Below are 15,033 nucleotides of genomic sequence, written 5' to 3'. Positions count from 1 at the left end.
TTTCTGATGAAGGGTCTAGGCCCGAAACGTCAGCCTTTCTGCTCCTATGATGCTGCTTGGCCTGCTGTGTTCATCCAGCCCTGCACCTTGTTGTCTCGGATTCTCCAGCATCTGCAGTTCCTACTATCTCAGCAAGCAAAAAGGAATAGTTTATCTTTCTTAGTCGTGTAGGATTTGTCATTTGTGACTTTGGCAGGAATATTTTCAGTGCTGTGACAGAGATACGAGTCTTACTGGGTAAATTCAAACATGGAATTTCAGGAAACAGAGAGGATCTGATTTGGAGCATTAAACGTCCTGATTGGGCTGCTGAGAGGAAAGGGAGATAGAGTGGCAGCTTACAAGAATGAGGTGAAAGGTTAGCTGTTGGGAAGATCTGAAGGACAGAGCGACAATACACAAAAACACAACCATCAACAATATCAGTCAAGGAGGTAAGTTGAGTAGTTAACAGTTTACTGGAAATAGAGTGGATGAAGGAGGACCTGGATCTATGAAGAAAATAAGCCCAGACAGAGTACAAGGGCAGATTGGAAAGAAACTAACGTAGGATGTCAGTTCAGGGCTACCATAGGGAAGAACTTTCAAGGAACTTTGTCTTGATAGGCTAAGGAAAGAACGGGGAGTGGCAGAGGCAGCTGGTTAGATGTTATCAATTTTAGTGATGAACTAGTAATGAGCACATTTTGGAGGTGAGGATAAAGAAGATGGGAAAAGAATAAGTCAGCATTTTGCAGTAGAGAAAATAAAAAGGAATTATTGTTTCATTCTAAGATGATCCTAAAATAGTTTTCAACTTTGGTAAATGAGAGGACCTGATAGTGATTTGCATCCAACTAGATCAGTGAATAGTTAAATCATTTGTCCATCATATCAATTCAAGTTAAAGTCCTTTGGACTTGATGGAGTAGAGGTGAGGGTGGTACTGAAGGAATGGGTGAGTAGTAATATTTATTTTTATGATAACTAAGGCAATTGTGACAGCCTGCTGGGATTTTGAAATGCAGTTGTAAGTGGGTGGATTCAGAAGGAAGTGGGTTTGGGAGGGAAAGGGAAACGGGGATACAGATAAGAAAATGAGCAATGATGGCCTTATTGATAATTGACATAGTGGGAGTAGTGATATGGGAGGTAGCGTTTATGAAACGGCAAGGTTAAGAAAGACTGAATATGGAGTGTCAAGTATGGAGAGAACTCAGAGGAGAGAAAGCACATGGCAAATTGAGCTGGAAATGAATTTCAGAGAGAGTACCAAGTCACTCAGGGCAGAAACTGAAGGAAAAAAACTGAGGAAAGCTCAATATTTTCATAGGTGAAGATTTTAAATCAGAGTTGACAGGGTGGAACAAGTTGAGATGTTCAGAGGCAGAGGAAGCTCCAGACGACTGGGGGACAAATCAGAACATGATTTTGTGGTAGACGTCACATTGTAACTGTGACAGTCTGGGACAAATGGTGGCGGATACCATGAGGCGGTGAAAGTTTCATTAGTGTCAGCACCTCTCAGGTAGAATTCCATGTGGCCATGATGATGGATGGATGGATGGACGGATGGACGGATGGATGATGTAATCATCCACAAAAAGTTACTAAAAGTCAAATGTATTGTTCACAACTGGATACTCAGTCTGCAGGAGGATGGAAAAGAGATGCAGTGATAGCAAATCAGCTTCTCAAATCCATAAGTTGACAATGAAAAGGATGAAGTGGACAAGAAGGAAATTGACAATATTTTACCCGGCAAGTTCAATGAGGGCTAAAGGTAAATTGAGTGTAGAATTGGGCAGTTGGGATTGCTAGTGTAAGGAAGCAATGACAATTGCTTCAAATTGCTTTTGGTGGTTTCTCAAGGAAGCACAAAGGGCAACTGTATAATTAAGAGGAAGTCAAGCCCAGGATGTCAGTAAGAGGTTAGAAAGGTTAAGAGTATTGAAGTGATGGGATGGGGGCTTGAGAGAACAGAATACCAGACCAGGAAGAAGTGAAAGGACATATGAAGACATGAGAGATGGATCAAAGAAGGGTAAAGTGGAAAGTAACAAAAAAAAACATCGGATTAAAAATGGTCAGTTCAGGATTGCAGTGGTACATGAATGGATAGATAGAAAATTCAAATTACATGGATCTAATTATGTAACTCATTATCAACGTCACGTTATACTTACCTATATCTTGGTCAATTATTTGCTCATTTCCCCAATGCAGGATCTTCTATAGCTCTCATGCATCCTTTAATGTATTAACTGTAAGTCTTATTTCAAGGAGTACTGGCTTAGGCCAGTGCTTTCAAGGAGGCACTTCTAGTATTTCTCCTTAACCTTGTCACAACCCACTTGGGAAGGTGTGCTGTCAGTTGAGCCCCACTGGCCCTGGAGTCATCACAACAGTTCAAGATTCAATTAAATTACTTATAGTAGCCCAGTTTACCTGTCTGGTGGATTAAGGTTAACAGAAAACATATATCAGGTTTCTATACTTAGCTACTTTCTTTCCCCACAGAAATCAGTTTGAACCACAGGAAAATAAAATATGAATTTACAAATTATAACCAATGTTCCCTCCAAGCTGCGCACTGACATTCTCTGCACAGTGATCAACATGGATTGCAGCGCTAAATCCCAGTTCCAGAATTCACTGCCACACAAACTCTTCAGAAGCCCAAGCAGAAGATAAACTTTAGAGGGAACTCTATAACTCTGCTTGTTTAAGCTTTATCTTCTTTCTAAACCCCTCTGCACACATTCGGACAGTCACAGAGAAACAAGAAAAAGTTGGTAAAGTGGAGGGAAACTCAATTCAAAAGCACAAGTACACAGGATTTGGTGAGGTGTCCCTTTTGCTTCTTCCAAGGCCTTCAGATCTCCGATTTCCACTACCAACTCCTTTCAGTTCTTTGCTGAAGATGCAGGGCAGTTGACAGATTCATTATTTAATCTTTCAGTTTCTGGTTAGAAGCAACAACTTATAGAAAATGGTGGGAGAGAATAGTTAGCTGTCTTTCAGTTTTCTGGCTATTTCACAGCAGAGAAAGAACGAGAGAGATGTTGTCTCTTGCTGTCTGGCAAGCTTCTGCCTCTAACATTGACACACAAGCTGTTCACTCGCCTGGTAGCCAATCTGAAAGTGTTGGCATCACAATGACTCCTGGCCCATACAACTGGTTCTAATTGAACAATCAAACAGTCTATCTCTCGGAGAAGCTTGCTTTGTGCACACACCCACAGTGCCATTGAGTCTCAAACATTTTCCCCCACTGCTTGAACTAAGCAATGGTGTAAACACAACTTACAGTGAATTCAAGTAACTTGTTTTTGTAAGTGCAGCAATTTCTTCCACAGTTTTATGTTTAAAGCATGTCCTTTCCCATTTTGGTTCACAATCCAAAAATAAAAAATAAAAAGATAGGCTTTACATGCCTTGACCCTTATGAGTTGAAATGCCATTTCACAAATCTGTTTCATCACAATGTATGTGACATATAAACAAAACACAAAACTTACGTCTATTCATCCTTCTTTCCCCCATTTGTATAATCTTTAAGCATATCTTATTCCTTTAACTTGCCCTATCATTTTACAGTTGGGACAATGCACCTGTGATTACATTATCTTTTTCAGGTTCTAAATAATCTGTCATCAAATTATTAAAATAATGGACTCCATCCAAATAGTCTCACATTTCAAGTTTTAAACTTGTCAATTAATGTGACAGATTATGGTTGGTGTAGATTACTTCAAAATGTTTTTGAGTCAACAATATACCCAAAAGTCTCCTTTTCAATGGTAGAATGCTTCCTCTGATACTGGTCTTGGTCTTAGAAAAGTGCCCCACTGGCTTCTCTATTCCCAAAACATCTTAAACAAGACTGCAACCTATCTTCAAGTCGCTAGCATCAATCACCATGTTAAACTTTGGAAGAATGGGGAAAGGAGAGAACACAAGCTCATTTATTGGGATTCCTTTGGCTTCTCAAAGGCTGTTTGGCATTCTGCTGACCGTACTAACTTTTCCTTTTTCCTTAACGAATTCATTAAGGTATTATGCTGACATTATCCATAAATTTCCAGGAACCCTCAACATTCCTTTAAAAGGAAAGCTCATGACTTCCCATTTACTTTCAGGAACAAAGACTTACAGTGGAGCCACTTTTGCTGTACTCAGTAACACTTGTCCTTGTCCTGTGCTATGTCCTAGGTAAGTTACCCTTGCTTTTAAGAAAGTTAAGTTTATTACTAAGCCAACTAACTGCAATTGCTTTAACAGGTCTTCAAATTGCCCTACATGCTGTTCCCACATACTGCTGCACAATATGGCATCATCCAAATAAATTCACTATCAGGTATTTCAGCTACAACTTGATTTGTCAGTCTTTGAAATGTAGTTGGTATGTTTTTAAAACCCAAAAGGCATAACTTGACATTGATTAATTCATTTGTTGTGAAAAAAAGCTCATATCTTTTTAAACCTTGATGCTAATGGCATTTGCCAGCACTCTTTCAATAGACTGATCATAGATACTATCTTCTAATTGTGAAATTGGATATAGATTTGTTTATGTGACTGCATTTACTTTTCAGTAGCATATCTAGAATCTAATTGATCTATCCAGTTTAAAAACCAACACGAGTCAATTCCAACTGCTTTGGCTAGGTTCGATCCAGAGATGTTCCAGCTTGTATTGAAGCTTTTTTTCCACCCAAGTTTGTTTTCCTGAGCTCAACTGATTAGGATGATGTATTATTCGTACAGAATCTCCCATGTCTACATCATGCCTAGCTAATATAGTACAGATTTCCTTATACTTAAGCTGTTTTACTAGTTCCTCCCGTTTCCTTTCTCTAAATGTGTGAACAGTGTCTGACTGTCCAAGTATTACCATATTGGCTGTTCAAATTGTAGGGGGTTCCTTTTGAGAGCTGTTTACCTCTCCTTTTACCATGCTTTTACCGTCTTCTTCATCATCTTCTACTACACTTACCACCGATCACACTTACTACTCCTTATCCTGTTCCCAGCAATGACATGGTTTCAACATATTTGTGTGACATAACCAATTCTTCTTCCTACAATCAGGAGTATTTATCAGTTAAGTAATTTTACTAACTGTACCATCCACACTGTATGGGTCAACAAATTTTGTTTTCATACATATCAAAGGCAAAGGCAATAATACCACTACTTCTAATACTACTTCTCCCACTTGAATCATTCTCGTTGTAACATGTTTGTCTGCTGGTCCTTTGTCTGTGAAACTTATAAATGCTTGTGTGCATCTGTCTAGAAATATGGACACGTAACCCAAACATGGAGGATTCACCTTTTTGTCTTGAGAACATTTCCTTAATCCATTTTAGTGGACCTCTTATCTTATAGCCATGGATTAATTCAAATGGACTAAACCAATAGATTGATCTAGCAGTTTGTCCCAATCCTGTATGTATGCACCACGGTATGTCTTAATCATGGTTTTGAGAGTCTAATAATATACCTGCAAAGCTCCTGAATTTGCAGATAATTTGCAATTGACTGCAATTGTTTTACAGCAAAATTGCAAATGGGGTCTCATAGGCCACAATGAGTAAATAAAAAAATCAGTTAAGTTGCTGTATTTGCTGTAATTGTCCTTAAGGAACAGCTTTTGGAAATTGAAATGTCATATCCATAATTGTAAGGATATACTGGTATCCGGTTTTCATTTTTGATAATAATCTTATTCAAACTATTAACATTACGGGCAGCATGGTAGTTCAAAGGTTAGCACTGCTGCCTCACAGCACTAGGCACCCGGGTTTTATTCCAGCCTCGGGTGTCTGTCTGTGTGAAGTTTGCACATTCCCCCGTGCCTGCGTGGGTTTCTGCCAGGTGCTCTGGTTTTCTCCCACAGTCCAAAGGTGTGCAAGTTAGGTGGATTGGCCATGCTAAATTACCTACAGTGTCCAGAGATGTGACGGTTAGGTGAGACAGCCGTGGGAAATGAAGGGTTACAGGGATAGGGCAGGGGAATGGGTGTGGGTGGGATGCTATTTGAAGGGTTGATGTGGACTTGTTGGGCCGAATGACCTGTTTCCACACTATGGCATTTATTCTAGATTCTATTCTATGCGACTGAATGGTTCTTCAAAAATTAGTATGGGTATTAAAGATGCTAGTTTAATTACAATGTTGAGGGTTTTCATACTGCCGGACACTTTTTTTTCAGGAATTGCAAAGTCTTGACCAGGTAAAATACCTATTTATCAATACTCACATTTTCCATGTTCTGCATGCACTGTCATAGGGCCTTCATGTGCCATTTGCAATATCTCCTTAAGATAACTGGGCAGCACCACTATTTGATAAACAACAGTCCATTCTTCATCCCCAAATCTATGTGGGTGCTTCCAATTCCTTATCAGAACACAATATTTAAATATAATAGTACTCCAGAGCTCCTCCAGCCTCAGCAGGAGCTGTCTTGCTAGCTTATTTATAGCCAGATCTACTTTGAACCTCAATTAATAAATGAAGACAAACACTTCCTTTGAACTATCCTTATTCTTAAATAAGGGTTTTAGCTACCCTAACACCTACTTGTGATCACAACACGATGGAAAAATACATGAAGCTTGTTCTTTCAACTGTTCCATCTCTTTATCCTCACTTGGACTTTCCATGATAATAGGCGAAGCCATAATTTTCACTCCTGCAAAAACATTCTCCAGGAGTAAATCAACTTCGTCCGTGGTTAATTTCTTAACAACTCTGACTACCACTGGTTCAAACAACAAGGCACACTCAATTGGACTTTGTACAAAGGAACCAGGATAAACTTTACTTATCCCATTTAAGGACTTGAAGAAAACTAAATCCTTCTCCAGTAAGAGTTTGTGTAGCTCTTGTGTCCCTTAATATAGCTATGGATTTGGCTGCATTGTTTGAATTTCTTTCAGACAAAACCTTTTCATATTTCTCATCTTCCGTAATCACTCTTCCTGCTTTTACAGCAGTGTTTTCCTCAGATTTTTTGACTATAGTTAAAACTATTATTTGATCCATGGCATCTTCTTTCTTGAGTTCCATTTTTGGACTCTCAGTCTCATAAACTCCAGTGACTCTTGGGCTTCCCTTGCAACTTCCAGAAATCTCAACAAATGCATCCCACTGTTATAATGGAAACACTTTGGCCTTCGATTTTCACTTCCATTTTCCTTTCTGACCCGAGGAGATCTTGGGGCATTCCCAGCTATCCAGTCTTTATCTTCCTTTCATACATCTACTTTCTTTCCCTTTCAGATCTATGAGGGTGTCGGGAAAAAGGTTTAATTTTACAGATCAGTTCACAATTATTAGCCATTACTGCTACCTGTGTAGCAGTTGCAACCCTTGACCCTCTGTCATATTGAAGAACAGTAAGTTTTTTGTTTAGTTCATCCAAGAGAATCTTTACAGAGCACTTCATATGTAGTTTCAACTTCTAATGCATGTACCCACCTGTCAAAATTACCTAACATTTCAAATTCAATGCAGGTTTGCCCAGGCTGTTTCGTTAAGTTCCAAAACTATTACTTATATATCTCAGGCACCAATTCATATGCACCCAGTATAGTCCTTTCTACTGTGTTATAATCCCTAAAAACCTCCTCAGATGGTGAAACACAAATTTCCTGTGTTTTTTGTCAATTTACTTTATATGGTCAATGTCCAGTGTTTCTTTAGCCAAATCATTTCTCTCACTATTTTCTCAAAAGATTTAAAGAATGCCTCCACATCCTTTTCCTCAAATTTTGGTAGGCAGAGTACAAACTTAAACATTTCTTTACTGGACTCCGGATTATGACTTGGAGACTCTCTAACAGAGCTCTGCTCAGTTTGATTCTTTTTTAAACTGCATAATTTTAAGCTTAAAATTCTTTCAACCCTTTCTCGCTTGCAACTCCAGTTCCAGCTTCTTAAATTCCATTTCCATCTTCTCCATTTCTAGTGACATTTGCAGTTCCTAATCTTTCTATTCTCTGGGAATTCCAGCCCCAACTTTTTCTTTTAATTTGGAGCTGCTTTAAGATTTTTCTCATGCTAAAGCTGTTTCAATTGAAACTCAATATGAACCGATTCTGATGTTTCACTACCTGGAGTATGTGCTCTGTCTGGTCTTTCTCCAAAAGCCAAATGCTGTGCCAGCCCTTGTATTGAATCTGTTTTCTCAGCATTTCCACTTCCAATTTACTTGTCAATTCAATAAACCTGACTTTACAATTTGTTTCAAGCTTGTTAGGAGCAGTGATGCCATCTGGAGGAGGTTCAAGCAGTTTTCTGTGCCATTTTCTTTTAGTACCAAACCTGGTATTCTTTTTAATTCTTTACCACTTACTACGACCACACCTAAATCTTTGTTGCTTTTGTTTCAAAATAATTCCAGACGATTCTCCAATCTCTTGTCATGACCCAAGTGGGACGTGGGCACTGATAATCGAGCCCCAAACTCCTGAATTCATCACAACACTTCAAGATTTAATCAAATTACTTGAAGTGCCCCAGTTTACCTGTCTGATGGACTATGGTCAACAGAAAACACTTAGCAGGTTTCTGTACCTAACTACAAGTTGTTACACACCAATCAGTTTGAACCACAGGAAAAACATGAATGGTCAACTTTTAACTCTGCTAGTCTAAGCTCTATCCCCTTCCTAAACCACCTACACACATTCAGGCAGATACAGACAAACAAAAATATAGATATGATAGATGGAGGGTAAAATAGTGGGAAATACAGTATCAGCAGTCCAGAAGATTTGATAAGGTGTCCCTTTTGCTTCTTCTAAATCTTTCTGATTTCCAATTTTCCTATCCAAGTCCTTTCAGTTCTTTGCTGAAGATGAAGATGAATTGTTCAGTCTTTCTATCACAGGTTAGAGGCAACAGCTTACTGAAAGTAGTTGGAGAGAACCGTTAGCTGTCTTTCAGATTTTAGTTACTTCGCTGCAGAGAGAAAAAGAGATGTTGTCTCTTGCAGTATGACAGGCTTTTGCTTCTATATCGTTCACATAGAAACTATCCATTTGCCCAGGAGCCAGAGTGTTGCTGTCATGCTGATGAATCCTAGCCCACACAAACTGGTTCTAATTGCAAAATCAATCTGTCTCTGGGTACAGCTTGCTCTGCACACATACCCACACTACCTTTGGATCTCGAACATCTTCCCATATTGCTTGAGCACAGCAATGTTCTAAACACAATTCAGAGTGAGTTCTAGCTATTTGTTTATACAAGTGCAGCAACTCCTCCTCACAGTCCTTTGTTTAAAGCAGTCTTTTTCTAGTTTGGTCCACAATCCAAACATAAAAAGATTTCGTCTTCACAACCAACTAAAAGCACGTTGGAGGGCAGGAATTTAAAATTGCACAGGTTAGTTTATTTACTGAGATCAAAATTTTAACTTCCTGAAGTAAGGAGGTTTTCAGACATCCTTTCAACTGGTAGGTCTGATTTTAGATTATTTTAGGGATTGAGCTTGAATTCACAGTGAGTACCCATCAAACCAACCTGGTGGCTAATGTATGGGGCCTGTAGCAGGCCCAAAACATTACATTTTAAAACTTTCCTCATGAGGCCACAAAAATAACAAGTGCACATCCCAGCTCCCCAAGGAATACTTAGACCTCCCTTGGCAACTCCAATTTCTCATCCCAACCGTAAATTCCCATGTTAGCCCCAGCAGCAGACCTGACCACTTACTTGCTTTCAGCAGGCAAACGCCAGTGTGCACGGTTTCCATTACTTCTTATCAACGTAGCACATTGTCAGGTTGCGCGGGGCACAGTCTGCTGTAGGGCCAGAGTGCATTAAAACTATACCGGGGGTGGGAGAGATTAATGTCCCGCAGACTCCTTTCTCTCATCCCTTCCTTCTATCTGGTGCAGCTGCTAATGCTTGACATGTTGGGAAATGAGAAGGGGGCCGCCAGGAGCTCAACAGCACCTGACATACTGGTGGAGTGAGATGCTGTAATGCCCAATGCAACTCTCAACTTTTTCTGAATGGGTTGTTCTATATCTAGCATCCATCATGGCCATCACTGAGATAAAACATTCAATCCAAGAGACAGCAGTAGATAAACAGCTGGTTAGGGTGTTGATTAAAGAACCAGTGAGTTTAATTCCAATCTGTCTTGTTCTACTGAAGCTCGTCTTCAGTTTGCGAGGATCTCTGGATTCAAAGTGCAGCTTTTTTTCTGTTACAATGCAGGTGTGGTGCATCTGTCATTTGGCATCTTTTTTTCTTAGGTGATTTGTGCTATTGTCTTGAGAAATGAGGAATAAACACGACTAATATTTTATAAATGTTTTCTGTGCTAAATTACTCAATGCTCCATCTAATATGTTTTGAACAGAGCTCAATACAAACATTTTTCCAAATCTAAATTCAAACTTTAGCAATACCAACCTGTAAACTTTGTCATCAGGTAATTTGCTGTTTGAATTGCTTTGTAGGGCAGGATCATCCTGTAAATAGAGTTATCAATCAAGTTAAACAATTATTTGCAAAGTTTAAAAGATACATAACTTTATGAATGTGAATATGATTTCAAAAGCAGAAAATATAGTGTAGAATAGATTTCCTCAATTGTTCACTTAAAGCATTCAGTGAAGTAGAAAATCAAGATTTACACATTTTAAGCATCCTTATTAATGAAACAAAATTTCCATCTAAGTATATAGAAACGTGTCCTCGAGCTCCCACAAGTTATTTTGGGTATTGTGGATGAATGCATCATTATTACACTTCTGGCTACAATGATGTGCAAAGCTTCCCACACTTCCATTTGTCCTCTGAACCCTACTGGCTTCATGTGGAATAACAGGACTGTTACCGTAAACAAAAAGAGGTCATTTGACCCACTATGTGTATCCACACCAACTCGTTAAAAGAGCACTATGACTTTAGAGTGGGAGAATAGCACTTTCACATTATTTCTATTTAAATAATGACTAATGCCCACTTGAATCTGCAAATTACTGTCATAACTTCTACATTCATGTCTTGATCATTGATGTCCACAACAAATACGGGACCCAGCACTGACCTGGTGTTACACCGCTGGACACAGGCTTCCTCACGAGAAAAAAACCTTCCATCATCATCCACTGTTCCCTGCCATTAAGTCAATTTTGGATCCAATTTGCCAAATTGCCCTGGATCCCCTGGGTTCTTAGGTTCTTAACCAGTCTGCCAATGTGAGACTTTGTCAAAAGCTTTCCTGAAGTCAACGTAAACTTCACGACTCTCACCTACACACCTAATCACCTCCTTGAAAGATTCAATGAAATTTCTTAGAGATGATCTCCCTTAAGAAAGCCATATTGACCATCCTTTACGCTGCAAATGGAGATTAATTGTGTCTCTCAAATTTTTCCAATAGTTACCCCAGTTCAGATGTTAGGCTCACAGGTCTGTATTTTTCTGGTTTATCCTCACCACTCTTCTTGAATTATGGCACCACATTAGCTACCCTCTGGCTAGTCCTCTGGGAACCCTTCGGTGGCCTGAGAAGATTCAAAAGTTAATGTCCGAGCCCCTGCAATCTCCTTCCTTGCCTCCGGCACATCAAGGGAATGCCTTCGAATGCTGGCAACAGTGGAAAGATTGCAATTGTGGGGGCAGGGAAAGGAGGAAAGACAGTGGGGAGCAAAGGGGATGGAAGGGGAGGAGAGACTGGGGAGACAGGTGAGCACAGAAGGGGTAGAAGAGGACGTGGGTGTAAAAGAAGAGAAAGGTCCAGTGTGGGAGCAGGGGAAGGGCAGAAGAGAAGGAGAGGCAACAGAGAAGAGAGGAGGAGAAAACCTGGGAGGTAGTGAGAGGAGAGAAAGACACAGGGAAGGAAAGGAAAAAGATGGGTGGAAGAGTCGAGTGAGAAAGATGGGAGAAGGAAAAAGGAGGTAGAAGAAAGGTAGCTTCTTCTGTTTGTATGGGTTTGTGATCAATCGTACTGATAATATTCCTTGTATATCCATCTCATTGTTTTAATGATTTCCTTTACAGCAGGAATTGTGTAAAGCTGCAAATTTGATGTAGTTGCTCAACTGCTTTATTATGTGCTCAAGCTGAATATCTCCTGCTGGGTGGGAGGAAGTGCAGTTTCTGTCATTCATTTTGCAAGTCAGAGCATTCATGGCCTGCTTCACTTGTACTGCATTGCACGCCTTCCCCTCAACCAAAGCTTACATTTTCCAATGGCCAGATGGTAACTTCTGATATGTAGATAGGAGTTTTGCATGGGGGCCCTGCAGAATGCCTGAATTTGGGTGACTCAGAGTAATTGTCTTGGAAAGTGAGAATTCCATCGGGAATTCAGTTACACTTGAAACCCTCTAAAAGTATCCATTTAAAATCAGTGAATTTGGAGGGCTCTGCTGAAATAAATAGTCACTCAGGAAAAGTTAGGCTATCAAAACGCCTAGTCCAACTTTTTCACAAACCCCCAACTACACCTCCCCTAACCCTTTACATCCCACAGACCCTAGTCCAATGTCACCTTAGGTCACCACTGGATTGGACCTTCCTGCTCTGAACCTAATTTTCACTCCCTGCTCCAGATGCACCTTGCCCTCCATCACAACCCTCCACCTCTACCACCAGTCATTACCCCATTCCCACCCTGTGACCTGACACTGACCCCACCCCACCTGTGAACAATTCTTCATTTTCCTGGCCCCCTGACACCTTATCCACCGTAACCCTACCTTCTATTGATCTAGTATCATACCCATCAGGCACCCAGTGCCAGATCCAACTATCACTCTGTGTGTGCCTGCCCATTTACAGCTGTCATGCTGGACCTTTAAATTATAGAATATAACTCCACATATCAGGAAATGGCTGGAGGCACTGGATACTGCTAAGGCTGTGGGCCCTGACAATTTTCTGGCATCAATGCCGAAGAACATGCTCCAGAACTGGCCTTACCCCTGACCAAGTTGTTCCAATACAGCAACAACACTGGCGTTCAATTAACAATGTGGAAACTTTCCCAGGTACTCTTGCACACAGAAAGGACAAATACAACCTAGCCAGTTACTGTCCTATCAGTATACTGTTGATCATCAGTAAAATGATGGAAGGTGTCATCAATACAGCCACCAAGTAGCTCTTGTTTAGCAATAACCAGCTAACTGACACCCAGTTTAGGTTCTGCCAGGGACCTCATTAAAGTCTTGGTTTAAACATAGAAAAGAGTTGAATTCCAGAGGTGAACTGAGAGTGACTGCCCTTGACATCAAGGCCACATTTGACAGAGAGCGAAATCAAGGAGCCCTAGCAAATCTGGAGATAAAAGGAATCTGGGGAAAACTCTCCACTGGTTGGAGTCCTATAAGCACAAAGGAAGATGGTTGTGATTGTTGGAGGTCAGCCATCTCTGCAGGAGTTCCTCAGTGTAGTGTCCTTCAGCTGTTTCATCAGTGATGATTCTCCAATTTAAGGTCACAAATGCGGGTGTTCACTGATGATTGCACAATGTTCAGCACCATTCATGTCTTCTCAAATACTGAAGCAGCCCATGTCCAAATTCAGCAAAGCCTGGACAACATCAAGCCTTGGGGTGAAAAATAGCAAGTAACATTTGCACCATACAAATATCAGGGCAATGACATTCTCCAACAAAAGAAGTTCTAACCACTGACTCTTGACATTCCACGCTGTTACCATCACAGAATCTCCCACTATCAGCATCCTGGGGGTAACCATTGATAAGCGATGGAGTGCTTGTATAAATACTGTAGCTCTGAGAGAAGGTCAGCAGCTAGGAACACTGCAGCAAGTAACTCTCTCCTGACTTCCCAAAGCCTGTCCGCCATCTAAAAGTCACAAGTCACAAGTCAGCAGTGTGATGGAATACTTCTCATGTCTCTGGATGAGTGCAGTTCCAACAAGAAGCTTGATACCATCCAGCACAAAGCAACCCATTTGATTAGCACCACATCAGTAAGCATTCACTTCCTCCACCACTGACACTCAGTAGCAGCAGTGTGTACCATTACTCAATGCACTCCAAAATTCACCAAGGCTTCTTAGACAGCACTTTCCAAACCCACAATTACTTCCATCTAGAAGGACAAAGCAAGCAGATACACGGAATACTACCACTTGCAAGTTCCCCTCCAAGCCACTTACCATCCTGACTTAGAAAAATATGGCTGTTATTTCAGCATTACTGGGTCAAAATCCTGGAACTACCTAATGGCATTGTGGATCTACTTACAGCACACATTTGGTTTATTCGGATGAGACTGAAAACAATGAAATTAATAAAATTTAACAAAAAGAACTCGGCCTGAGAAATTACTTAATAACCATGAAGTGATATCAAATGATTAAATAGAATATTTAAGCTTTCTTAAAAAAAAACTTAGTATAAAAAAAGGTTTTTGGTCAATGTTTTAGCTTTAATTTACATCTCTAGATTAATGCTCCCAACCGTTAAAAGTGAAAATGTGTTTTTTTTTTCCCAGATGCTTTTACTTTGGTGCTTTATGTTTCTTGGCTAGGACTGCATGAAAATTCTTTAATGCGATTGACTGCTTGGACAGGCTAATAATATTACTGCTGTTCCACGCTACGAGTGTCTAGAAAGAACATTACAATGCTACCAAACAGCAGAAGAGATGAAATGTTCATCAGATTGCTAGATCACTCAGCCACTCATAATTCATACGCTTGCATACATCTCTACTGCATGGCACACTTGGGTTGTTGGGTTGTCCAGGTGGAAGCCAATATTTTGTTTAAGCAGATTTAAAGGGGAGGAGAGGAGACAATTCATCAAACGTGGGCAACAGGGAAGGGGAAAAAGAAACAAACAGTACAGATTACAGCCTACGGAGCTGCTTTTCATTTACGGAGATTATGTTGGAGGTTGTAGGAACTGCAGATGCTGGAGAATCCGAGACAACAAGGTGCAGGGCTGGATGAACACAGCAGGCCAAGCAGCATCATAGGAGCAGAGAGGCTGACGTTTCGGGCATAGACCCTTCATCAGAAAATGGGGAGGGGAAGGGGGTT

The 15,033-nt window shown here is 40.4% G+C and overlaps 1 protein-coding gene across 6 annotated transcripts in view; it reads right to left on the bottom strand.

Moving 5' to 3' along the window:
* ccdc66 (coiled-coil domain containing 66) overlaps nucleotides 1-15,033 on the bottom strand; it is a 73,621-nt gene that overhangs the window by 4,419 nt on the left and 54,169 nt on the right. For all 6 annotated transcript variants that reach the window (XM_048606785.1, XM_048606788.1, XM_048606790.1 and 3 more), the window contains one exon: nucleotides 10,420-10,478. In XM_048606785.1, the coding sequence (XP_048462742.1) occupies nucleotides 10,420-10,478 (59 nt within the window). The remainder of the gene's footprint in view (nucleotides 1-10,419; nucleotides 10,479-15,033) is intronic.

Source organism: Rhincodon typus, chromosome 16 (genome assembly GCF_021869965.1).
Source record: "Rhincodon typus isolate 14 chromosome 16, sRhiTyp1.1, whole genome shotgun sequence".
Taxonomy (NCBI): Eukaryota; Metazoa; Chordata; class Chondrichthyes; order Orectolobiformes; family Rhincodontidae; genus Rhincodon; species Rhincodon typus.
Note: the sequence above shows the minus strand (reverse complement) of the source record. Positions and strands in the feature narration are given on the sequence as shown.